This window comes from Ceratotherium simum, chromosome 24 (assembly GCF_057802395.1).
Source record: "Ceratotherium simum simum isolate JZ-2026a chromosome 24, ASM5780239v1, whole genome shotgun sequence".
In the NCBI taxonomy this organism is placed as follows: Eukaryota; Metazoa; Chordata; class Mammalia; order Perissodactyla; family Rhinocerotidae; genus Ceratotherium; species Ceratotherium simum.
This window is the reverse complement of record NC_141923.1, coordinates 11805273-11832309: the sequence shown is the minus strand read 5'-3', so window position 1 is coordinate 11832309 and position 27037 is coordinate 11805273. Positions and strand designations below refer to the sequence as shown.

The 27037-nt window shown below is 48.8% G+C and overlaps 2 protein-coding genes across 2 annotated transcripts in view; one reads left to right on the top strand and one right to left on the bottom strand.

The window, feature by feature from the left end:
• Window positions 1–366: 366 nt before the first annotated feature.
• The window catches only part of PPP4R4 (protein phosphatase 4 regulatory subunit 4), a 221834-nt gene continuing 195163 nt past the window's right edge, over window positions 367–27037 (bottom strand). Inside the window, exon 24 of the mRNA XM_087448007.1 lies at window positions 367–427. Within this exon, the coding sequence (XP_087304133.1) occupies window positions 396–427 (32 nt within the window). The 3' untranslated portion in view covers window positions 367–395. The remainder of the gene's footprint in view (window positions 428–27037) is intronic.
• On the top strand, window positions 14008–25857 carry LOC101405880 (alpha-1-antiproteinase 2-like). Its single transcript, XM_087448014.1, has 5 exons — window positions 14008–14199; window positions 21041–21699; window positions 23130–23400; window positions 24594–24741; window positions 25606–25857. The coding sequence occupies exons 1-5, from the start codon at window positions 14078–14080 to the stop codon at window positions 25795–25797; spliced, it is 1392 nt and encodes a 463-aa protein (XP_087304140.1). The 5' UTR covers window positions 14008–14077; the 3' UTR covers window positions 25798–25857.

Sequence of the window (27037 nt, the reverse complement as noted above, 5' to 3'; positions counted from 1 at the left end):
TATTATATATTTACATATTTCAGTCTTAGTTATTCAGTGATCAACTTCACAATCTTATTGCTGTCATCAAACTGATCATTAGTCAGTGATCAATTTCACAATCGCATTGCTGTTATCAAACTTGAAGCTTTCCCTTGAAGGACCTGAAACTCCACACGGACCCCCACCGTTTATTCACGTATTCCTAAGTCTGTACCACATTAAGCAGCCAATTTTTGAAATCAACTTTCAAAAAAATTGAAAGAATGTAGAGAAATTTTGCAGATCAAATTAAAAAATCAGCATGGTCTTTCAGAATGCCAGGATGCAACACCACTTGTGTGACTTAGTGGTGAAGACACAGGAAAACTATTTACGTTTTTTTCCCAAAGGTTTTATCACTCACGGGCTTTCCATCATTCTGTTGCTTCTCTTTCTCTAATTGTTCCTATTACTAAAACAGTATCTTAGCATTAAAGGTAAGCATAAATAGACTTAGAAAATTGTTCTAATGAGAAATTACTGTAAGCTTGACAGATACAAATATAATTCACAAAAATGCCTAAAAGAAGTATTTTTTCCCCAAATTAGTGTGTAAAGAAGTCAAAGATCTTTCAGATTTGTGTCCTTTTAACATCTATAGAATTGTGCCCTTGGGGGTTTGACAAGCCAAAGCAATGAGTTTAGTACCATTGTTGTAATGAGCCTTTATTTTCTAGAAGGTATTTACCAATTTTCAGCAGCAAAATATTTGTTACTATTGGTCATTTCCATTTCTGATTGGTAAATGGCAAAATAATATTTTTCTATAAAAAGACTGAGAGAAAATAAAATGGTCTTTTGAATATTTTTAAAGTATTTTATTGCAGTATAATATACATAGAGAAAGTGCATAAATTATAAGTGCACAGCTCTCTGAATTTTCCCCAAATGAACACATCCACATAACCAGCTCCCAAATCCGGAAACAAAATGTTACCAAAACTTAGGAGTCCTTTATCCCAATAGAACAAGTAGGCAAGAAAATCAATAGACACATCAAGTTCTGAACAAACCTGGCATAACTGACACATATAGAACACTACACTCAACAAGTGGAGAACACACACTCTTGTCAACTGCACACAAAAATAGAGAAAAAGATGGAGAAAACAGACAACAAGATAAAAATTTTCACATAGAATTGGAATGCATAAAAAAGAACCAAATGGAAATTCTAAAACTGAAAATAAAACATGTGAACCTGGAAAATAGAATATCATTAAGTGGGCTTAATAGTAGTGTTATCTATTGTCTCCATCTTTTTCTTTATTACCTTGATCACATTAATCACAGTTGCTTGAAGCCCTTGGCTGCTAACTCCATTATCAGGATCAACTATGGGTCTCTTTCTAGCGTTAGATTTTCATCTTGGGTTTAGGACATTCAGTCCTAAAAATTTTGAGAGCTTGCTTATTCTCTGTAGCTTCTACCACTGGCAACCCTGAACTTTAATCTTCCTCTTAGAAGACTGCTGAAATGCTGCAATTTGCTTTTCAGAGGATTTCCACTTAAGTTTTTACTCTCACAGCAGAAGTCTTTACAGAAAAATAGAAAATATAAAAAGAAATAAATGGAAATTTTAGAATTGAAAAATAGAATATTGGAAATAAAAAATTCACTGGGTAGGCTCAGCAGCAAATGGAGAGAACAGGAGAAGAGTGGTGACATTGAAGATGGATCAACAGAAATTACTCACTCTGAATAGCATAGAGTTAAAGAAAAAAAAAAGAACAAAGCCTCATGGACCTCTGGGACAATATCCAAAGATCACACATATGTATAATTGGAGACTTAGAAGTAGAAGAGTGAGGATTGGGATAGAACACATATTTAAATAAACAATGGCTCAAACCTTCTCAAATTTGGGGGATGATACACATTTACAGATTCAGGAAGCTCAACAAATCCAAAACAGGATAAATTTGAAGTAAATTATGCCTGAACACATCAAAAGCAAAGTGCTAAAAACAAAAGATAAAAGAAAAAATCTTGAAAGTAGCTGGGGAAAACAACATTACATACAGAATAACAATTCAAATGAGAGCAAATATTTTATCAGATGCTATAGAGACCAGAACACAGGCAGAAACATGTCTTTCAAGTACAATAAGAAAAATGCTGTCAACCCAGAATTCCATAACCAAAGAAAATCCTTAAGGGATGAAGGCAAAAGTAAGACATTTTAGATAAAGGAAAACTAAGAGAATTTGTCACAAAATATTTGCACTCCAAGAACTGCTAAAGAAAGTTCTTCAGGCTGAAAGAAAAAAAAATACTAGAAGGAAATTTGGACCCTCAGCAATGAATGAGGAGCACTGGAAATGGTACATACGGGTAAAGACAGAAGTTTACTGTCTTAAGTTCCTCAAGATACAGACGACAACTTACAGCAAAAATTATAAAACTGAGTGGTGGGGTTTTCAAAGGAGATGTAATTCCTATAACAATTGTAACATAATGAAAGGGATGGAGTGGGTAAAGGGATCTGTATCATTGTCAAATGGAGTGGCACAACATTAACAGTCAGTAGACTATAAATGGTTAGGGATGTATATTGTAATACCTAGAGAAACCACCAAAAAACGGTTCGACACACACACACAAAAAAACAGAGGAGAAAGAGAGAACACCAGGCACTAAGATGAGAATGAAATAGGGGTTATCTCTATAGATCCTATACACATTAGAGGATAATATAAGGATATTGTAAACAACTTTATGCCAACAAATTTGAAGCTTAGATGACACGGACAAGTTTTTGGGGAAAAATCGCAACTTATTAAAATGACAAAAGAAGAAATAGAAAATCTTTATAGTTTTATATCTATTAAAGTAATTGAATCAATTATCAAAATCCTTTCCAAAATGAAAACTTTGGGCCTTGATAGTTTCACTAGTGAATTCTATCAAACACTCACAGAAAAAATAAAACCAATTGCATAGAAACTTTGTCAGAAAATAGAAGAAGTGGCAATATTAGCCACCTCATTTTATGAGGCCAGAATAACTCTAATATCAAATTTAGAAGATCGAACAAATGACACAAAAGGAAATTATAAGCCAATTCCACTATGAATCTATGACTATAGATAGAAAATTCCTTTCAGAAATTAGCCAAGAATCAACAACAGAGAAAAGGACAATATATCATCACCGAGTAGAGTTTATCCCCAAAATACAAGATTGGTTTACCATTTGAAAAATCAATATAATTCAGTGTTTTAACTGAATGAAGTAGAAAAACCAAATATCATTACTAGATATGCAGAAAAAGCATTCGACAAAATTTAACAACCACGCATCAAAACTCGCAGCAGAGTAGGAATAGGAGGGAACTTCCACAGTCTGATAAAGGGCATCTACATAAAGCCTGTTGGTAACATCATACCTAATGGTGAAAGATTGAACTGTTTCCCCCCAAGATTAGTAAAAAGATAAGGATGCCCACTTGCATCACTTCTATTGAACTGAAGGTCTTTTATTTTACTGGAGGTCCTGGACCTTGCAATAAGACAAAAGAAAGAAATAAAAGGCATAAATATTGAATAGAAAGAAATAGTCTTGCTGTACTTAAAGATGACATAATGGCTCACCCAGAAAATCCTTTAAAATCTAAAAAAAACCTTCTAGAACAAATGAGTAAACTTAGCAAGTTTGCAAGATACAAGGTTAATATACAAAGATCAATAATATTCCGACAATAAAAAACTAGGAAGTGAAATTAAAAATTACAATTCCACTTAACAATAATGCCAAAAGCATAACATACCTAGAAATAAATGTAACAAAAGACTTCCTTGAACTCGACACTTAGCACTTTCAAAATTACTAAGAAAAAAGTAAAGCAGACTAAATAAACGGATGGTAGACAATGTTCATGGATTAGAAGACTCATATTGTTAAGATGGCAATTTTCCAAATTGATCTATGGATCAATCCTGATTAACCCAATTCTAACCAAAATTCCAACAGGCTTTAAATAGAAATGGACAAAGTGATTCTAAACTTTATATCAAAATGCAAAGAACCTAGACTGGCCAAAGCAATTAAAAAGGAGCAAAGTTGGAAAACTTACCCTACTTGATTTCGAGAATTACTATAAAGTTTACGGTGATCAAGACAGTTTGGAATTGCCAAAAGGATAAACATATAAACCAGTGGAACAGAATAGGGAGTCAAGAAATAGGCATATACAATATAGACAATTGATTTTTTTTTAAAAAGGTACTAACACAATTTAATGGAGAAAGAAAAGTGTTCAACAAATGGTGCTAGAAAAAGTCAATGTTCAGGTAGAAAAAATAAACATTAAATTGAAATGGATCATAGACCTAAATGTAAAACCTAAAACTAAAATTTCTAGAAGAAAACATAGGAAAAAGTTTTTGTAGTTTTGGGAAAGACAAAGGATTCTTGGAACAAAAAAGCGTGAACTGTAAGAGAAAAAAAATGATAAGTTGGACTTCATCAAAATTAAGAACTTCTGCTCTTCAAAAGACACCACTAAGTAAATGAAAAGATAAGCCACAGACTCCAAGAAATTATTCACAAAATGTGTATCTGACAAAGGAGTTGTTTACTGAGTGTATAAAGAACTGTATATGTCAATAAGAAGAAGATAACCCACTTTAAAATCTGAAAACAGACTTCATCAGATAGGAGATAAGGATGGCCAATAAACAACAAAAAGATACTCAACATCATTAGGCATCAGGGATATGCAATTTGAAAGCACAACGAGATATCATTACATACCAACCCTACTGAGCATTATAAAGGACATGGGGTGAGCTGAAGCCCTCCACCACAGCCGATGGGAACATAATGCCGTTCCATTTCTAGGTACTTCCCCAAAAGAAATGAAAACATATGTCCACCCAAAGACTTCTTCACAAATGTTCATAGGAGCTTTATTTGTAATATCCCCAAACTAGAAGTAACCCAAATGTCCATTAAGAGGTGGAGAAACAAAATGTAGTATATCCGTAACATGGAATAATACTCAGAAATAAAAAGGAATGACCTGTCGACATATACAACAACACAGACGAATCTCAAAATTATGTTGGTGGAAAGAAGCATGAGAAAAAAAGACTACACGGTATATGATTGAATTTATTTAAATTCTAGTTGCAAACTAATTTATAGTGACAGAAACTAGATTAGTGGCTACTGGGGACTGGATTAGAAGATATAGATTACAAAGGGGACAAGAGAACTGTTGAGGGAAATGGAAATGTTTGGTATTTTGATTGTGGTGATGGTTTCACAGATATGTCCCTGTGTCAAAATTCATCATATTGTACACTTTAAATATACGTAGTTAATTGTATGTCAATTACACTTCAATAAAGTAGTTTTGTTAAAAAGGTTCTCAAATGTACTTTTCCTTCCAGTTCATAAAAGAACAGATTTCAAAAGATCAGGATTCTTTAGTCATTTTGAAGGAAAAAAACAGTGTGAAACTGAAAGAAATCATTTATTAAGTTTAACAACAATGCACAGTTAATATTGGTCAGAAGAGAGTATATGAGTGTGCAGGTGAAAAGATACCATTTCCAAAAGAAGTAGTTCTTCTCTTTCTTTCTCTTGATCCAACAAATCTTTTTCATAAAACTTTTTCTGAAACTAACTTTAAAGTTTAAAATGAAACTGTGAAACATTCATGATGAGTTTCTGCCAATTTTTAAATATTCCCTTCAGCATAAGGTAAAGAGAGTGTACTTACAACATCCATAGACATTTCCATTCTGTCCAACTCTAACACAGTCTAAGAAGAACGTTTTTTAAATTATTCAACCACAATTAAATTAAATCAACCAATCACATCTCAAAAGGACTACTTTTCAGGGGGAGGTTCAAGTAGGAGACTTCTGCACTATGTGGAAGGCTAAATTACAAAACCTCTCAAGTTCTTCCCACTGTATTTTTAATCAACCTTTATATAGTAATACCAGGATCTATTTAAACTTTTAAAAGTTTTTAACCTTAAGAAGAGCACGTCTAGAGGAATATTTTAAACCGAGAACACATGCAATTTAACTAATTTTCTCATAACTCCCAGTGCTACTCTTTTCTGAATTTTCAGAAATACATTATAATTTTTTAATTTTTAAAAAATCTTTTAGCTAAATACATATGAAGCATGCTCTCATTTGCCTTAAAATCCTTAGTTCGTTTTCACAGAAACTTTTGATCATTATGACATTCTTAATAGAAAAGACTTTGTTCTGAAAGTATTCCTCAATTTAGTATTTGTCTTCCAGAATACATGAGTCTGAGACAAATTATTTCAGTCAGACACTGGTCCATCCAATCCATGTTCTGTCTCTGACAGAGGACAGTCCATCTCCACAGGAGTAACTTGGACAGCCAAAATAAAGACCAGTCACGTATTCACACGCCCAAAGCTATCCACTGCCAACATAATATTTATGTGAAGCTTTATTTTTATGCTGAAATTTATGAAACTTCTACAATTTATGCTATGAAATATCCTTTTTAAACAAAATTACTTCCCATCTTAGAAAACCGCCCAGAGTAAGATATTCCATTTTTATCCCAAAGCTTTGTAGAGCTTCCTCACAGCTTCCCATACCAATACCTCAGTTTAATAAACATTATACCATAGAATTCTCATGGGACAGACTAACTTCCTCACGTGACATGTACTCAAGATAGGAGCTGTACTCCAGAAAAATCCACTGTAGATTAATAATCCCATTAATTTAATTATATCATTTCTTTCAGAATATTTATGGGGTTAGCTTGTCTTATTTCTTGAGTTAATAAATTCTTTCAGGAAAGTAACCCTCTCATGTTTATTATTGTAAAAGTTAACTTCATTGCCTAAACTTCTGTAATTAAATGGTAAGGGCAGAAATAACTGGTAGAAACAAATGTATGTATGCATATACATATATATGTTTTTAGATTTATTTATTTTTATTTTTATTTTTTTGTGAGGAAGTCAGCCCTGAGCTAACATCTGATGCAAATCCTCCTCTTTTTTTGCTGAGGAAGACTGGCCCTGGGCTAACATCTGTTCCCATCTTCCTTTACTTTATATGGGACGCCACCACAGCATGGCCAGACAAGCAGTGCGTCGGTGCGCGCCCGGCATCTGAACCTGCAAACCCTGGGTTACCGAAGTGGACCTCGCGCTCCTAAATGCTTGCGCCACTGGGCGGCCCCAAGATTTATTTATTTATTTATTTATTTATTTATTTATTTGTTTATTTATTTATTTATTTATTTATTTTTTTTTTTTGTGAGGAAGATCAGCCCTGAGCTAACATTCATGCTAATCCTCCTCTTTTTGCTGAGGAAGACTGGCTCTGAGCTAACATCTATTGCCAATCCTCCTCCTTTTTTTTTTCCCTCAAAGCCCCAGTAGATAGTTGTATGTCATAGTTGCACATCCTTCTAGTTGCTGTATGTGGGACGCGGCCTCAGCATGCCCGGAGAAGCGGTGCGTCGGTGCGCGCCCGGGATCCGAACCCGGGCCGCCAGCAGCGGAGCGCACGCACTTAACTGCTAAGCCACGGGGCCGGCCCCCAAGATTTAGATATATGTCCACACTTGGTATTTCTGGTGATTTCAGTTGATGAAAGAAGAATTCACATTCCAGGTAAATAAAATTATACTAATTAATACTAAGTTATCAAGTCACTTTATTAAAAAGCTCTTCATGCAACACCTGGCAATGATCTCTGCAAAAAAAATAGAAAAAAATCAAAAGATTCTTTTTTTCTCTCTCCATTGATGCTAAGTGATTTAAGACATTAATAAATTAATTTCCCTCACCACAAATAAAGGCTCAAAAATGATGTGTCCTGAAGTTCATGTTCAGATTCATAAAACTAATCACTTTAATTTGACTTAATCTTATAAAACTATTAGTTACACATATACTCAGCAAAAAGTTTTTGAGGACTACAAAGCATTTTACGGTTTGGCTTCACTAACCCAAATATTTACTGTGTTAGTTTTCCAACATTCCCAACAATCCATATAATAAGATCACATGCTAAAATAAAACAAAACGAAAACCCACAAGATACAATGTTACGTTATTGAAAAAGGAATGCATTCAGGGGTGAGATCTCTATTCCAGTCCTGGCTCTGCCACTTACTCACGTGATCTCAAGCAGACACTTCGTATTTCTAGGGCTAGAGCTTCTGCCAAGTCAAACAGATCACTGAAGGCCCTTCTGGCCCTCCCAGGGCCAAGGGTCTATCAAATGTGACTTTCCCAATCTTACCAACAAAGTTTTCCTGGACTATAATCACTTATAAAGTCTGGTGAATGACGTATTCATTGTTAGTTGAACGGTATCTATTGAGTACCTAGAATGTGCCATGGAAGCAGCAAGAAGGGAGCCCTAACCCAGCACGGCCAGGTTGTGGGGGCAGGGCATCAGGAAGGCTTATCAGTGTACTTCTCCTGGACCCGGATGTGGAGGCACACGCTGAGACAGCCATGGGAAGAGGTGGAGAAGGGTGCTTCCCTCCCAGGGCAGAGAGCAGCCTGTGCAAAAGCCAGCAGCCCGGGAGGCAAGGCTGCGATTGACAAACAGAGGTGGCGGCCGTGACCATAGTCTCAGACAGGGATTGGCAAACGTGTACGGGAAAGAGCCAGATAGTAAATATTTTAGGGTTTGGAGGCCGTATGGTTCCTGTCAAAACTACTCCCTCTGCCACTGTAGCAGGAAAGCAGCCACGGGCAGTAAACGGTGGGCATGGCTGTGTTCCAATAAAACAGCGTATGCAGACACTGAACACAGAATTTCGTTTAATTTTCTTGTGTTAAAAAATATTATGCTTCTTTTGATTTTTTCACAACCGTTTAAAAATGTAGAAACCATTTTTGGCTTTCTGGCCATACAAAACCAGGTGGCGGGCCGGACTGGCCTGTGGGCCGTGGTTTGTCGACCCCTGGTGTGAGGAGTGTGGAGCCCAAAGGAAAGACAGGGGACCCGGCCTCAGAAGACCGTGAACGCCATGCTAAGGAGCCAGGACTTTCTTCTGACAGCAGCAAGAAGCCAGTGTGGGGGCTGAAGCTGGTTTTCTCCAGCAGCGGTCCCCAGTACCGGTGAAGGTGGGGGACAGAGGGTGGCTAGACTGATGGAGAGTTGGGGTCTTGCTGGATGGTCACAAAGAAAAACAGATGGGAGCTGAAGGTTGTGTTGGTTTCCTTGGCTCCACGACAAAGTACCACAACTTAGTTGCTTACAACAACACAGATTTGTTACCTGACGGTACTGGAGGTCAGAAATCTAAGGCTCTAGCAGGGAATTCTTTTCCTGGCTTTCTCCAGCTTCTAGAGGCCGCCTGCATTTCTGGATCCATGGCCCGTTCTTGGTGTCCCCCCAACCTCTCCTTCCATCGTCACACTCCCTTCTCTGACTCTGACCCTCCTGCCCCCCATTAATAAGGACCCCGTGATTACACTGGACCCACGTGGATAATCCAGGATACTCTCCCATCTCAAGATCTTTAACCTTAATCACATCTGCAAAGTCCCTTTTGCCATGCAAGGTGACACATTCACAGGTCCTGGGGATTAGGACGTGGGCATCTCTGGGGACATCATTGTGTCTACCACAAGTATGGACAAGAGTGTGGCTGAAGTGATGGACCATGAGGTTTAAGCTGGTCACACCACACTGTCTCCATCTGTCTACACTGGCAGTCCATGAGGGCTAAGGACAGTTGAGGAGGAGGCAATCAAGAGGGGGGCTGAAGATGAAGAGTTGTCACAGAGGCCTCAGACCTGACATCAAGCCCCAAGGTATGTCCATGGGTCACATGTGGGTGGAGAGGAATGAAGGAGAAGGTCACTGGAGTTGAGTTGGACAGGAAGCGAGGGGCCAGGGGCTCAGAAGACCATCCACAAAGATGCCGAGTGATGCAGAGAAGACCAGGCTGGGCCCAAGATGCCCTTCTCCTGTGACAGAGAATGTGATCCACGGGCCTGTGCATGTCAGGGACGAGGCTGGGAGAAGGTGGGGCCATCCGGGGAGGTCGCTACGTGACTGCTAGGGAAGGAGAGGTTTGGAGGTAGCGGTGAGACTAGGAGAATCGGACCTTCTTGTGGTACCCAGGGTCAGAGATGTTGGGGAATAAACAGCCCCCACTGGGGAGGACTTCAGGACAAGCAAGTTCTTTGAGGAAGCTGGGTCTCAGCTGCCTGCCTGGTACATGGGAGGAAGAGGGGCTGTTGGATGAGAGATGGGGGCCTGAGCCCCAGAGCTGAGATGGGGTGGAAGGAGAGGCAAATAGGACAGACGCTGTGAAATCCCCCCCAACAAGGGGCATTTCATCATCTGAAGAGCCCCAACAGCTGGCTGTGGACCTGCCTTTGGAGTCTTTGCTCCCTCCTGTCACAAGAGGATTGAGACACTCTATCTAGGGAGGTGGGTGAGTCGACAGAGAGAGAACTGAACAGAATGTGTGGAGATGTGGACTCCAGCATAGCTTCCAGGGAGCGCAGGGTCAGCCCCATGCCTCCTGAGCACTGATCCCCAAAGTCAACCCTTATCTGTTGCTCCTGCCTCTTGTTTATCTCTCAAGCCCACGCCTTGTCTGCATCTCTCTGCCTTATCCTCCCACCCAGGACATCCGAAAGGGCCTCTGTGGTCCCCAGGTTTGGCCCCACCAGGATGTGAGTTCCTGGACGGTGGGAACCACATCTTTTCACCTTTGCAAACTCTGAGCCAGTAGGTGATCAATACATGATGTTTAGTGAGTGAATGAATAAATGAACAGGTATATTAATAGATGGGGGAAATTAAGGAAGATGACCCTATAAGCTGATTATAGACAGAGGAAGGAAGGGAAGAGAGGGAGGGAGAGACAAGGGAGGCAGACTGGCTGCATCGTCAGCATCGCGGTAACTCTCTGTGCCTCAGTTTCCTCATCTGTACTAAGGGGGCAATAACGGTACCCAGCACGTGGCATTAAAATAGAGCCCGGCACACAGCACTTGAGAAATACCAGCCACAATGCAAGTGGTGACAGGCCGGGCACTGGAGACAGTTTGGAGATTTGTAATGTAAAATGAAAGCAGCAAGAGACTCCATAAAACCAAGCAAACAGACATGCTTAAAGTCAACATGATAAAGACAACAAGTTGAATCGAACCATTTCAACCCAAGGTCTGCGCTCGATGAGGGCAAGTTTGGAGCGCCCTATTGCTCTCTGTTATCTGAGCCACCCACGCAGGGCATGGATTTCTGAAAAACAAGTCCCAAGGTCCTGTGAGGTCTCCCTCTGTCCTGCAGGGGCGAGTCCTGCCCTTCCAGCCCTGCCTGTGGTTCCTGGAAGGACCAGTGCCACCTTCTGCCCTCTTCCTCTCCCAGAGAGGGTCGTGACGCCATGTCTTGGGGCAGGAGAAGGTGAAGATGGGCCTGGGCCATGGTGTCATTGCTAGAAAGCAAGTGTGTGCCTTCTGGAGTGTCAGCAAGGGATGCTGAAAGGAGACAGGAGATAACTTCATGGGGCTCCTATCGGCCAAAATGCGACAATTTGACATCCAAAAGGAAATACTCGTTATAGTTCAACAGCACAGGCTGAGTCTCCTAAAGGCTGAAAGTCCGTAACGGACATAATGGTCCATAAATTCAAAAGGGTAAAGTGAAAATAAAGTGTAGAAATGGTAAATTATAATAACAACATTGGTATTATAATTTTAACAAGTGGGAGATGAAGCTGTAGATAGTGTTTATTGCTTCTATCAACTATATTGTCACGTATGAAGCATTGATCTGCCCTCTTTTTCTCTGAGTAGGGAAGAGTGAAAACGGGAAGCTGTGAATAAGCCAGATAGTTCCAGAAAAAGCGAGAATCAACCGCGGAGAGGAAGTGGTGCTGGAGGTCACGTGCAGGAGAGAAGAGCATGCGCTAAGATGTTACAAGTTGGTAGATTTGCAGGACGCCAAGAGGAGGCGAACTGATGGTGCAAACTCAATTCATCCCCGGGACGAGCAGACCTGGAACATCCAACCAATTTAAACGAGTTATGAGACGACAGACGCGGGTGCCACTTATGCTAACAGAGGGCCTGGTGGTAAACACCCCACAAGCATGCCCTCATTTAAGCCTCACAACAACTATATGAGCAAGACACTCTCCCTATTCCCATTTTACAGATGAGGAAACTGAGGCTCAGAGAGGTGAGATGAAGTCCTCCTCTGAATCCGAGTCAGCTGGGCTCCAACCACCCCATGTCCGACTCGGCCCTCACAGGTGCTCAGGAAGATGCTATTTGCACCTGGCCCTGGGCCCTCAGGAAGCAAAATGAGCGCAGCCCCCGGGAGAGGGCATTGGTGGCCTTTGGGATAAGCTGAAGCTCGAATCTGAAGAGGTTCCCTGGACAAGGACCACTGCTCCCCGAGTCATTCTCCTGCTCAGCCCCCAGACCCGTCTGAAAGGTTTCCCAGGCCCTGGACACGTCCCCAAAGATCATTCGGGGGTGGGCTTCAACTCACGGCCCACCTGTGCTCGAGGCTGCCCCAAGTCTCACACGCTATCACCTCACTGACTCTTCACATTCCTGGTGGAAGTGACCATCCTCATCCTCCATCTCACAGATGAGGAAACTGAGGCACAGAGAGGTTAAGTGGCTAAGATCTCACGGAAAGAGAGTGATGGAGTTAAGGCTGGAACCCAGACACTTAGCTCCCAAGCCCAGGCCTTAACCGCTGACCCACACTGCCCCCTGAGGAAGGGAGCTGGTGCCTGGAGGGGGATCCCATGGTGAGTCTGGGGGAATCTGACAGTGGGGGTGTGTGTGGTGTGTCTGTGTGTGTGTGCGTGGGGCAGTTGGTAGGCTGGTTCCCACACTCTCTGGGGAACTCTGCCAATGGGTGCAGCGCCCTGAAGCCCACCATCACTCTCCTGACCAGTCTAGGTCTCTGGTCCTCGGTCTACTTGGCACAGAGCCCCCTGCACACCCCTCTCCCTCAGTCCCTTCTGGCAGATCCCACACCTCAGCTCTCATGCTTCTCTCCATCCCACTGCCGTCTCCAGGCAGGGCCCATGGAGGGGCAGGGTCTCCCCCAATGCCGCTTATTTACAACCAGCACACAGGATCTTCCTATGATGCATTAATTCCCAGGGAATCAGCCCAGATTCAATCTGCAATCGACAATTCCAGAAGTAATCAAGTGGACAAGACTTCCCCCACCGTGGCTTGTGGTTCATGGGACACAGCGCCCTCGAGAATGGCCGCTGGATGCCCCCCCTCCCGAGAATTCTGCCCTTGCTCATTTTCCCAGATCATTCCACCCTTTCTCCCCAGGATGCATGTCCAGAGGAGCTCTCTGCAGCATGAAATACTAGTGGAGTGGAGACTTAGTGAGTGCAAGGATGGGGAGATAAGGAAGGCTAAGCACAAAGCCCTTGACTCGAAAGGGGCGGGGCCCCAGAAGAGGCAGAGCCCCTTACTTCCTCCAACTCCGCGTGCTGGGTGGGCTGTCTTCATTTCTCCTACTAATGCCCAAGTCCACCAAGTGATGTCTTGTGTCCTTTCTGCACCCAGCCAGGGTCTGTGACACACGCCTCTCCCATACACACAGACCCTTCCCAGCCTCCGCGGGGATCCCGTTGGGCATTTCAGAGGTGGCCCAGCCCTCTTCCCTCTACAGCTGGCCCTGGAAACCTGCCAAGATGCTGGTGCCAGGCCACGGGCCAGGAGGGCGATGCCTGTCATCTCCATTAATCCTCCGAGCTGGCTGTGACCATCCCTCTTACAGAGGCTCAGAAGAACTGGCTCGACCTGGGTCACACAGGCTGGAACTCAGCAGGAACAGCAGGTGACACGCAGGACAGCCAGGGCAGGGATGGTCCCTCTGGCATCTGCCTGGTTTCTGGCAGCGCTGTGCGAGGCAGCTTCCTGCTCCAATTTCCCTCCCCTCCCGGACAGACCTGCTGCCGCCACCACCAGGAGTCTCCTTCCTCCCTCCCTCCCTCCTTCCTCCCTCCCTCCTTCCTCCCTCCCTCCTTCCTCCCTCCTGGGCGGGGCAGGCAGAGACTGGGCGCTGTGTCAGGGCGCATGCGACTTCCACACTGTAGCCCTCAGAGCCCTTCAGAGCAGTCAGAGGCCCACCGAAGGAGGAGGAGGAGGTCGGGCTGCAGCAGGAGGTGTGGCCACCACTGCAGAGCCTGGAATTGGAGGTAGATGGGGCAGGGAGGGAGGCCAATGCACAGATGGGGAAACTGAGGCACAGGGTGAGGAAGAAAAGCCCAGGAGGCATGCAGGGCAGGCCTCACCTCCACCACAGCCCAGCTCTCCAAGCTGTGGATGGATGTAGCGCCCCAGGGGGAGATGCCCATTCAGCCAGCTCAGGGGAAAGAGCTGGGACCCCGAAGCCGGACTGTAGAACTGGGGAGTCGGGAGTGAGTGGAAGGGAGAGCCCTCCCCTCTTTGAGCTCCTTCTGCTCCCGTGTGGGTGGTGGTGCATTCTCCCCTCACAGGGTGGCTGGGGGTACGGAATGGGAGAAGCCTGGAGGAAGCTCCTGGAATGCTCCCCTCACACACCCACTGGGACTGACACCAGGGAGACCCACCAGCACAGGGAGAGCACCACCATAAAGGGCTGACAGTGTGTACCCGACACTGGGCTCTGAGCTTACGTTGAACCACTGTGTTTATTCCCTGCAGCAGCCCAATGAGGTAGGTACTGTCACCGTCCCCATTTCACAGGTGGGGAGACTGAGGCAGAGGGAGCTTAAACAGCTCTCCTGAGATCTCACAGCCAATGAACGGGAGAACGGGGTTCCCTGGCCTGACCCCGTGTGCCAGAGGAAGCTGCAGGTCACCCACCTGGCAGAGTCCCACAGCGGGGACTGGGGGCAAGAGAGAAGGGACAGAAATGCACTCATCCGCTCATTCCGCAGATGCCTCTGGAGGACACACTGAGCCAAGCAGGCACAGGGGGTCCACAGAGTGTGATGTGGCCTGCCTTAGGTTTTCAAAGCGATCACAGTCAGGCAGGGACCTACTGGCCTCAACCCTGCGCCACCACCCCAACCCCCACCAGTGCACTGAAGGGCCGGCAACAGCCCCAGATCGGGGCCACGTTCCAGGGGAAAATTCCAGCAGTGTGTGGATTGGTCTCAGTAAAGACTATCCCACTAGTCTGCCAGGAGCCTCATCCAGTGAAAACAGAAACAGGCCGAGGGTGGCCAGGAACTGAGCCTCCTCCTGCCCAGAGAAACCTGGGGAACAGGGCTGAGCCTGTTCCTCAGCCTTGGTCACCAAAATAAAGAGCCTGCGTGTGCCAGGCGCTGTACAGAAGTTATTTTGTATATCCCTGACAAGCACGCTAGGAAGTGGGACTTCCAGATCCCTACAATGCAGATGCAAACACCTCCTGGCTCAGAGAGGGGAAGCAGCTTGCCAGAGGCAGCACAGCGCTTCCTGATATATTTCCTCTCTGACTCCCGGCCTGTGCCATGGCCACCCACGCCAGCCTAAAGTGGCTGTGTCAGCACCAGTCATGCCCCGTTTCCTCCTCAGGAAGTTGAGAGAGTTATCGTATTTGAGGCTGGCTTGGTGACTTGGGATGAGCAGCCTCTCCACTCCCAGCCTCAACTTCCCCATCTGCCAAATGGGCTCATAACCTACTCCGACCCCACCAGGGCAGCATCTTCAGCAGTAGGCATTTCAAGTTGGCCCAGTAAATGGTAGCTCTTGCTAACGGTGGGGCAGGCACTGAGAATTCCCCAGCGGGAGCATAGGCCAGCAAAGTAATGCTGTCCCAAAGAGGGTCTGAGTCATGGCCCCCCACCTTGGACGCAGGACACTGCGGTTTATGAGCCGGACACAATGACCTCCTTTGGGATACGGAGCAGAGGGCTGCCTGCTGCCCCAGCAGAGCACCTACGGGCAGCGTGGGCGGGCGGCTCAGTGTCCGGCCAACGGACTTAGTCCCTGTTTGCACTTCTGATAACTGGGGTGACCCTGGTTAATATTCGGCAACTGCCTCCCCCATCGTCGCTCTGGGGCCAATGCTTAAATACCGACGAGGACGGGGGTCTGTCTCCTCAGCCTTGGTCACCAGCCCTGGCCTGGGACAGAGAATCGTAAGTCTGCCTTCCGCTGGCCAGAGCCCCAGAGAGGCCTCCGTGTCCCTGTGCTGCTCGGGCAGGCCCCGGGGTGCAGGAGGATGGAGCGGGGTGGGCTGGGTCCTGTCGTCATGGTAACAGCAGCCCTGGAGGTCCCTTCCTGATCCCCCAGCCTGCCCGGGGCCTCCCCAGCACCTGCTGGTGAATGAGCTGGCCTCTGTACGCAGAAGCGGGAGTGGGTGTCTGGCTCTGGTGACCTGGGACCCAGGAGAGGGCGCGTTTCTGCTGCCACAGCTCCTGCCTTTTTGTAGAGTGTCCCCCGCAGCCTCAGCACCTCCCCCACTGCTTGGGTGCGTCTCTTCCTCCCCTTCGACAGATGGGAAAGACGGGCCCAGAGAGGGACAGTGAGGAGCCCAGGCTCAAGCAGGGACCTGGTGGGGAGGCCAGGCCGGACCAGAGGCCCAGGGTGCCAGCCGCGCACCGGGCCTCCATCCTCTGCAGACCTGCCCCGAACAGAACCGTGCCAGGCCTCAGCCTGGAGGTGGCAGAGTGGGCCTCCCTGTGCACGGGGGGCCTCTGGGAGTTGGGGACACGGGAAGCCCTGAGAGGGACACTGCCGTCGGGGCTTCGAGCTGGGTTCCTGGGCCCTCGCTCCGGCCAGGCAGCTTCTCAGCTCCTTGCCTGCAGTCGCGCGTTTAAGGCCCACAGCAACCTCCTGAGGTGGTTACCGCGGGTATTCCCGTCTACAGGTGAGGAAACTGGGGACAGAGAGGCTCATAACTTGCCCCAAATCACACAGCATCCGGGATTCAAACTCAGGCCGCCTAGTTCTAGAACCCGCGCTCCCGATCCCGTTGCTACTGTCAGCGTAATCCTCTCGGGTGTCAGGCGCCAGTTGGGGAACGGGAAGCCGGGGCTGGCCTCCAGGCTTCTCTGGTGCTGGGTGACCCTGGACGGTCGCTCAACCTCTCTGTCCTCTTTGGCAAAACGTGGATGACCTTTGCCCTCTTTCCCCTCACCCCACCCCCACTGGCCTTGGTCTCTGGAGGGTTGGAAGGATGTGATTTTTCTGTCGTTGGTTTTGGAGATGGGGCCTACAAAGATGACCATGGCCAGGCCACCTCCCAGCGCTCCGAAAGATCCACAAGAACATCTGTGGTGGCTGATGCTGCCTGGGAGCTGGCTGTGTGCCAGGCATTCCTTGGCGCTTTGCGCGTATTTAATTTGCACCATAGCTCCATGAGCAAGCGCACCCTTATCATCTCCAGGAAACTCAGGTTCAGAGAGGTTAAGTAACTCGTCCAAGGTCACACAGCTGATAGTGAATTGACCTCGGGCATTCTGGCCTCGTAGCCTCTGACCTTAGCCACAGAGCGATGCTGTCCCTCTTCATTCAGCCAGGCCACCTTTGAGGTTTTCTGTTTCAAGCCCTCTGGATTCAGCTTTATACACGCAGAAGGGTCTGGAATCTAAATGCCGATTAGGATGAAATCACAGTCCCATAAGCAACTAGCTCTGTGGTTTCCAGTGAGTTATTTAACCTCTGTAGGCCTCAGTTTCTCCATCTATACAACGGGGCTAATAATAATTCCCACCTCCTAAGGTGAGCTTTGAGGGGAGAGTAGATGAGACAGTGCACATGGAACACCCGTTGTGACCGATTGTGACACTGAGGACGGTGATGCTGATGCTGACGTTGGCCGGGCACAGGGCTTCACAGCTAAGAGTCAGGAACTAAATACTTGGAGAACTGAATTTTAAATTTTGCAAACTCAGAGGCGGTTCAGCGCTGAGCAGGGGCCCCTTCTCTGGTCCTGGGTGAGGTGGCAACCGGCCAGGAAGAAATCCACCAGTGCTCATGTGTCATCCCTGCCTGTGAGCAGGTGCGGGGAGGGCCTCCACACCTGGGGGTTCCGCCCACCCATCACCTGTCCGTCCCTCACGTCTGCCCCGCAAGAGATTCTTTTCCCCACTTCACAGAGGGGAGGCCGAGGCTCAAAGTAGTGAAGTCACTTGCCGAGGCCACTGGCCAGTAAGTGGCAGGCCTGGCTCACATCTGGGCTTGTTCAGTGGCAGGTGTCAGCGGGTTGTGACCCTGTGCCGCAGTGATGTCCCTGGACCCCACTGGGTTGCTCTTGGTTGCTCCTTTCCTGCTCCTGGGAGGAAATGGTGTGAGATTAGGCAAGGGGACACTCACCTCACCCTCCCTCCTGGCAAAGATGCTCCCCTGCCCCGGGCTCTGGACATTCACTGTGACGCCTTCACTCTTCTGGTTTAAAGGCACCCATGCACCTCTGGGTGCCTCACCATCTGTTGCCTCATCTCTGGTTGGCTCCCCACACGAGGTTTTGGGGATGTGGGGTGCTGCCTTTGATAGAAGTGCTAGGAGAGAACAGAAATCTCGGGCCCCTGAAGTAGTAAGTAACAGATTAGGGGGCAAAATGGAGCCAACAGGAGGCTCAAGGCTGACGTCAGGGTCCCTCAGGGCCCAATTCTGACATCCACAGAGTCTGAGACCTGAGGACATGGCCGTCTCCATCTGTAGTTGGAGTGGAGGGAAAACCAAGGCTTGGTCCTCCCTTGTCACTGACTCACACTGTGTGGCCTTGGCGAGGCCCCGACCCTCTGGGCCTCAGACCCTTTACTGTAAAAGGAGAGGCCAGAGTAGGTGATGTACCATCCAGGAAGAGGGATGGGGTAGGGCGGCACGTGCTCACCCCAGCTGCAGCCCCTCTCCATCGCAGCCCCAGCCAGCCTTGCACCTTCTAGAGGCCAGCAGCCCCCTGAGTGGGGGGCACCTCACCCCAGCCCTCCCCATGGGAAATCTCAGTCCATTTTCTCCACCAAACCCAGGTACCCCTTTAATTAAGAATCCAGCATCAGTGCACAGGGATCTCATCTAGGTCTTTGCCCACGTCGATTGACACAGCTGGGAGAGCGAGGGCCCAGGACCAGACTGCGCTCGCCAAGGCCAGGAGGGCAGTAGTAGTCCTGTCGGGGCTGGAAGCAGCCGCCTCTGGCCATGAGACCACTTGGCATATTTAGTGTCCCCGCCCTTTGAAGGCCGAAATCCCTCAGGACCTCTGAGCCCTGCAAAGACGGGGAATTTCCATAACCCAGGAAGGATCACACCAAAATCCAGTGGGTTAAGCAAAGAGAAACCTGAGGGAGATGGAAATATTCAAGACTAATTCTAGCACCACCCTCAGCTCTAAAACCACCGGCTAGTTTAAGAAAAATATAAACCCGTATTATGTAATGTGTGATCTGCTCCATTTGAATTATTTAGAGGCATGAAGGCCAGAAAAAAGTGATGGAGAGAAACCAGCTCCGTTTTGCTGCTTTATTGGAAAGAAAGTTTCGAAAGTCCGAGGGGGTAGATGCAGCCCCGTGTTTCTTATTTCCACCTTTTCCCCCCAGGTTTTCATATTCCAAATCCAAGGACTCCTTTGTCTTTGTATTTTATTAAAACGATTGTTTTAGTTCTCTGAGTAATAACTAGCTAGGTGGTCGCAGGCACTTCTCCTCTGCTCGGACCTCAGTTTCCCATCTGTGAGGAGAGCAGGTTCATGTAGGGGGCTGCAGACTGGTGGCCCGAGGCTGGGCGTGTCTGGAGCAGAGGAGCTCCGTGGGGTGCGGCGGGCTCCGTGTTGCTGTGGGTGACGCTGACTTTGACCGTCGCCAGGTAGAGCCTGCACTTGCAGGTTGAGCCACAGGCCTTGCCGCTCCCTATTGTCTCCCCCAGCCGTAGAGCACATCTCCCGCCCCTGCTTATCCTCTGAAGCCTTCAAGTTGGCCACCCTCACCAGCCTCTCCCTCAGAGAGCTGCTCCCTCAGATCCCTTCAGTGGAAGGTTTGGTGTCTAGACTTTTTTCACTAAATTTTCTCAACAACCTCACTTTCTGTATGAGGCTAAATGAGGGCGAAAGTGACAAAATGACTTGTCCTAGGTCACACAGCTGGATAGTGGCAGAGCCCAGATTAGAACCCAGCTCTCTCTGAAGAGAAAAGAGATGCTTTTTCAACCCCTACCCGCCCCCCCATACAAACCCCACTTTACTGGAGAGACCAGCGTCTCTAACTCCCACGTCACTGCTGAGCCCAGAGCTGGGACACAGGCAGTGACCAGGATGAGCAGCTAAGCTGACTGCAGGGACCACAGCCCGTTCATGTAGCTGAGGCCACAGACTCACGTGAGGGCAGCCCTCCGGCTCAGGAACATCTTCTAGGGGCTGAGGAGCACCCTGGGTGGTAAGTGGGCACAACTCCCCTGCTGAGTTTCCTCAAAGCTCCACTGTGTTCTGGCTGTGTGTCATTGGGCAAGATTCCTCCCCCTCTGGGCAACAGCGCCTCTGTCCATTAAATAACAGAGTTCCACGGAAGCCCTCTGCAGGCTTTCCCAACCACCCCTGAGCCTGATTGGGCCTGCTTCCTGGGTAATCATGTGCATGGACAGTATGCTTCCTGTGCCTCAGTTTCCTCTTTTGTAAACTAAGGGCCGGGGCACTTGCACCTCAGGGTCATTGTCAATGTTAGTGGAGCTGTCAACAGCGTGGACTCCAGGCCCGGGCTCCCCGGGTGTACACTCTGGTCCTGCTACTTCTCTGCTCTGTGGCCTTGGACAGGAGACTCACACCTTCCTAGCCTTTGGTCCCCTCATCTGCAAATCGCAACTTGTCATGTGACCTGCCTCATGGGATTGTTACAAGAGGGCAATGAGACAAGACAGTCAGGTGCTTAGAAGGGAGCTTGGCATAGGGTGAGACCGTCAAAGTCTTTGCTATTGTTCTGAGTCTTTCAGTGATGACGGTGTAGAAAGTGCTTGGCACCGGCCTGGCACATAGTAGCTGTTTGATAAACTGTGGTTGCTCTCCATGGTGCTGATCAGTGGCCGAGGGACTCATCGTGCAGCCTGACTTGGGCTTGGTGCCCCTTCTCTCTCTTGCAGGACAATGCCCTCCTCCATCACATGGGGCCTCCTCCTGCTGGCAGGCCTGTGCTGCCTGGTCCCTGGCTCCCTGGCTCAGGATCCCCAGGGAGATGCTGTCCAGGAGACAGATGCCTCCAAGCATGATCACGAACACCAGCAGGAGCTACCCTGCCACAAGATTGCCCCGAACCTGGCTGACTTTGCCTTCAACCTGTACCATCATGTGGCTCAACAGCCTGACACCACCAACATCTTCTTCTCCCCAGTGAGCATCGCCACAGCCTTTGCGATGCTCTCCCTGGGGGCCAAGTGTGACACTCACACCCAGATCCTGGAGGGCCTCAATTTCAACCTCACTGAGCAAGCAGAGGCTCAGATCCACAAAGGCTTCCAGCATCTTCTCCTCACCCTCAACCGGCCGGATAACCAGCTGCAGCTGACCACGGGCAATGGTCTGTTCATCAATGAGAGTGCGAAGCTAGTGAATAAGTTTTTGGAGGATGTCAAGAACCTGTACCACTCAGAAGCCTTCTCCATCAACTTCAAGGACACCGAAGCAGCCAAGAAACAGATCAACGATTATGTAGAAAAGGGAACCCAAGGAAAAATTGTGGATTTGGTCAAAGAACTTAGCGAAGACGCACTTTTAGCTCTGGTGAATTACATTTTCTTTAAAGGTAAGGTTGCACAACCAACCTGAGCTTGTTCCCATGGAAGCAGCCAAAAATATTCTCAAACACTCAGTTCTTAAACTTTCCTTTGCAGTGCAGGATAGGATCTCAGGTTGTGTTATTCGATTTTCCAAACACAACCACTAAAAAACTTCCCACAATCAAATAAGGTTAGGGAATGATGGGTTCAACAGTCAAAACATTGTCTTCTCTGCAGGACTTTTCATAGCCTTTAGTATCCTGTTGTGCATTGTAAATCCCTACCAGGGAGGGAACTTCAATATGCAATATCTCCCAAAATAGAGATCCAGAAAAACAGATTGTACCAGAGTGTATGAAGGGAATAGTGTTTCATGAAACATACTTTGAACAACTCTAGTGTAGTGGAAATAGTGACAGCTTTGGAGTCAGAAAGACCGGGCTTCAAATCCTACCTCTTGCGCTTCTTAGCTGTTTGACTATGGGCAAGTCATTTTACCTCCTGGAGGTTCTAGTTTCCTCTCTGTAACATGGACATAACAATTCCCTTGTTGTCAGGTTGCTGTAAGAATTGGACACATTACAGAAAACATGGGACCACATGCTCACATAGTAGGTGCTCAACTAAACTTGATCTCAGCCTTCCTCCCTCTGAGTGCTGACACTGTCAGGAACCTGTAGGCCCCAGAGGGCATCCTCAGGCAGTTTAAACAGTCCACAGGAATAGCCGGGGGTAGGGGAGGTGAGAGTCAAGGCCAGGGGCTGCTTCCTTCACACTGTTGGCTCCTTGCCTTGAGGCAACAGTGCGATGGTGAGGGCCGAGCTGGAGTTAGCACATCTAAGTCCCAGCTCTGCTATGGGCTTAGGGTGGGCCTCATCGCCTCTCCAGCCTCCATCTCCATCTCCCGTCCAATGAGAACATTGGGCTCACGGTCCCTGGGGCTCTGCCCATCCTGACTTGGCAGGATGGTGACGTTCTGTTGGTCTAGCAGAGGGGAGCTCCCCAGGCGTACGCATTTCACGTGTTGGTCCAGGAAAAGGCCATCAGGGTAAGAACGAGAGTGATGTCCCCAAATGATGGGAACTGCCCGCTAACGAGGGGCAGGGAGCCTCAGGCAAGGAGGTGCCAAGTATGACCGGTGCCAATAATTTTCATTTAGAATCTCCAAAGCCACCCTCGAATAAATAAGCATGAAATACAAGTAAAAATGCTTACTCTGCACAGCCAGAGCACCATCCCTTATAGACGCCAATATAGAAATTCCTACTCCTGTCTTGCATTACCCTCACAAAAGTCCTTTCCGGAGACTGACTTTGCTTTAGCCCCATTTTACAGATGGTGAAGCTGAGGCTCAGAGAGAAGCATCTCACCTCAGAGGGTCAGGGCTCCTTTCTTCTACGACACTTTTCTAAACCTCTTCCCACCCCGGCTGATGCCCACCTTCCCTTCTCTCCAGGCAAATGGGAGAAGCCCTTCAATGTTGAGTTGACCACAGAGGAGGACTTCCATGTGGACGAGAACACCACAGTCAAGGTGCCCATGATGAACCGCCTGGGCAAGTTTGATGTCCACCACTCTGACACTCTCTCCAGCTGGGTGCTGCTCCTGGACTACGTGGGCAACACCACCGCCTTCTTCATCCTGCCCGACCAGGGGAGACTGAAGCACCTGGAGGACACGCTCAGCAAGGAAATCCTCGCCACATTCCTGGAAAAGAGATCCTCAAGGTGACTTTCCAACCAGGGCTGACCCGGGAGCTGCCACACAAGGCCTGGCCAGAGGGTGGGAGGGTGGACCCACATCCCACGGGCCACAGCCACTGTGCACGACCTTGTGCTCCCAGACAGAGGCCCGCGTCAGCTCAGGGAGACCAGCTGGGCTCCGTGGGGGGGACAGGGCCCACGGGTGAGGAGGCCAGAGTCCTGTCCCTGGGGTCTTCCTCCCCAGCACGGACACTGCCCCTCCCCGGTGCCGGGGCCCAGTGCAGGGTGAGCAACACCAACACACGCCATGGGAGAACGGAGAGGGAATAGGTGGGCTTCCCGGCAGGGGAGCAGTTGATGTGGAGTTAGAGGAGGGAAGGTCACGGCTGGGCAGGGGAACCTGCTCAGAGAGGCCGGAAAAGGGAAGGCCCGGAGTGGCGACCTGCAGCACGTGTTTGAGGATGTTGGGCTTCCTCCGTCACCAGATCAGTGTGGCCGGATTGGGGCTCTCGTAGTGAAGTCATACCTGAGCATGCGCCCCAAATTAGAGCATATCCCCATATTCATAAAATGCCCACCCCCCCTGCACTATTCCATTATGTACATTATAAAAATATCCATCAATATATAAATATGCTTAATATAAACATATGTAAATAATCAAATGAATTAAAAATAGATAAAATAAATCATATATAAGAGAATACATAATAAACGTATATATATGAAAATGAAAATAGACAAGAAGATACGTCAAGATGAAACAAGAAGTTTTAGTACCTCTCCCCACCCCCTCCGTCTTCCTGCACCAGAGGCTGAGTGAACAGAACAAGGAGGGGCTGAATCCAGAACGGCTCAGACAGACCCCGAGTGCCAGTCAGCTCACCTGTCAGACCCTCCTGGGGCCACACTTTGTCTCCATGGAAACCGAGGGCTGAAACCAGCCCTGCATTCACTCATCATTCACTGAACAGATGTCACTCAGACCCCGACACTTCTCAGGGGAGGTGGCGTTGGAGAGGCTTTGCAGGACAGGATGGTCCCTGTGATCCTAACATTCTCTGACACGGGTGTGGAGGAGCTAAAAATAGAATAAACCCAGGCTGACCTCGCGTCCTCGTGTGGGCAGGGGGACAGGGCGCTAAGTGGGAGAAATGACCAGAAGGGAAACACATTCAATGGTCTGAAACTCCTTTGTTTTCTAACCATTGTGACAGTTTCGTCAATTTACGTTTGCCCAAACTGTCCATTTCTGGAACCTACAATCTTAAAACCGTCTTGGGCAACCTGGGCATCACCAAGGTCTTCAGCAACCAGGCTGACCTCTCGGGGATCACTGAGGAAGTGCCCCTGAAGGTGTCTAAGGTGAGTTTGTCCCTGTGTCTGTAGGTCAGAGTGTGTCCGGGGGCCGCAGCTCAGGGGTGAGTGTGAGCACACAAACACACCTGCAGATGGAGGTCCTCTGAGGACGGCCACTGGAGTCACCCAGACTGGAGTGTGGTCAGAGGACTGAGTGCAGGAGGCGCCTCACGGGCTTCGGGCATTGTAGGGGCCTCCTCTGAGGTGGTGAGCCTCTCCCTCAGTCTCGTCTTCGTTCAGGGCCTTCCCTTCTCTGGGCCTCGATGGACCCATATTCACAAAGTCAGCCCCTGGCTCGGGATTATCAGAAGACTTTTGGCCCCGGCGTCCTGTGACGCTGGGAGCTATTGGCGAATCACTGAGTCCGAGTAAACATGTGATTTTGGCTGAGACGCCATTTATTCAGGAGAATTCAAGGTGACCAGAGACAACTGAGGGTCAATGACAGTGCAAAGTGAGCACCTGCTTGTGGACTAGGTGCTGTGAAGGTCCCCATCTCAGTCCTCGTCCCCAAGGAGCTTAAAATCTGCTACTAGAAACAAGAGACGTGCCAAGGAGGATGAAGCGAAGAACATCTTCTCCCCCTGAGGTTGTGGGCTGTTTCCCAGGGAGGCTGAGGGTGTTGCTCAGGAGGAGACGTGAGGGTGCGCTGGTGCAGTCAGGCAACGGCCTTGAGGAGGTGGGGAAAGGCCTGTGTGCCCCCGCAGGGAGGGTGGACGAGGACGGGGAGGGACAGGCCGGGTGGAGAAAGGCCTGAGTGACTGAGCCCTCCCGGTCACGCCCTCCTCATCGGGCTTTGCTCCCAGGCCCGGGTCGGGGGCGGCCCCCTGCCCCTGCTCAGGACAGGCCTCTGTGCTCTCTCCCCTCCAGGCAGTGCACAAGGCTGTGCTGACCGTCGACGAGGAAGGGACTGAAGCTGCCGGGGCCACAGGGATGGAAATCATGCCCGTGTCGTTACCCCCAGATGTGGAGTTCAACAGGCCCTTCGTCTTAATCATCTACGACAGATACACCAAGAGTCCCCTCTTCGTGGGAAAGGTGGTGGATCCCACCAAAACGTAACTTCCTCTCTGGTTTAGCCCCCACACCAGGCCAGACCCCCGACATTAAAGAATGGCTGACCCGGCCCAAGCTTCAGTGTGACGTGCAAGTCCCTCATCCTCTTGTCTCTGAGTCTCCCTTTACGTCCTCAGGATGTGTGTGACCCCAGGTCATAGCAATCTTTCCTGTGTCCGCTGTATTAATATCGGTTAGGCATTGACACCATCCAGGCCCCGTGCTAGCTAGACCACGATGAAATGTTGGCCGAAACCCACAGCTTACTGACATGGGAAAGCTCCAGGCCTCCCAGTCTTGTCTGGGAATCCCCAAGGGGGACTCTCTCGGGCTCAGAGACCAGCCCGAGGCCCCCACCTCCACCACGCGTCCACTAGCTCCACCTGCTAAGCCCCCACCCCTGCCAGTGCTCACTGTACCCCCCGCCGCCTTGTGAGAGCCCCTCACCCCGTGGGGCTGCCAGTGCCGCCCACGAGGCTGCCTCCCTGCTGCCCCCGGAGCCTTCAGCTCTGCAGGGACATGGAGCTGCCACATCTGCAGCAGCAGAGGGAGAAGAGCAGGTCCCCTTCCCATCCCGCATCGTCACCTGAGCCAGGCTTGGACCCCGACAGCTCACGGGTCTTTTCTGTAAATGGCTCTGGCTGATTTCCCTGGAGCCCAGTCCAGTGGGGCTGGACTGGGAGTACACACTTCTGTCCTCATCACTTCACTTCTGCCCCAGGAATCCTCGACCTCATTACTCTTCTCCCCAGGTGAGGAGACCCAGGTGAGGGTGCATCACCTGCTCAAACTCGCCCAGCACTGTCAGGCCCCCAAGACTCTTGCCCTGTGTGCTCTCCTCCTCCCTCACCCTGTGGCCAAGGGACCCCGAATTGCTCTGGAGAGTCATTCTAACGATCCCTGGGTCGTGGGAGAGGAAGTAGAGCAGACCACTGACCCTCGCTGGCCCCACCGGCCCTCCCTAGGCTAAGCTCTGATGGGGGCCACATTTCAACCTGCCCCCTGGCCCACCCTGGGGTCTTCAGAGGGAAACCACAGCTCCTGCGCCACAGCTAGAGGCCGTCCTGGGAGCAGTCCTTTTCAGGAAGGGCCACGTGGCTCCTTCCCGCCCTCCAGGGCCCTGCTGAAGGGCCGCAGCCGTCAGGGAGCCCTGCTGGACCCCCAGGCTGAGGGAGCCACTCCCTGAACTCCCAGCGGAATGTGCGTGTCCTGTGGGAGGGCTGCCCTGTCCCACGCAAATCTAATC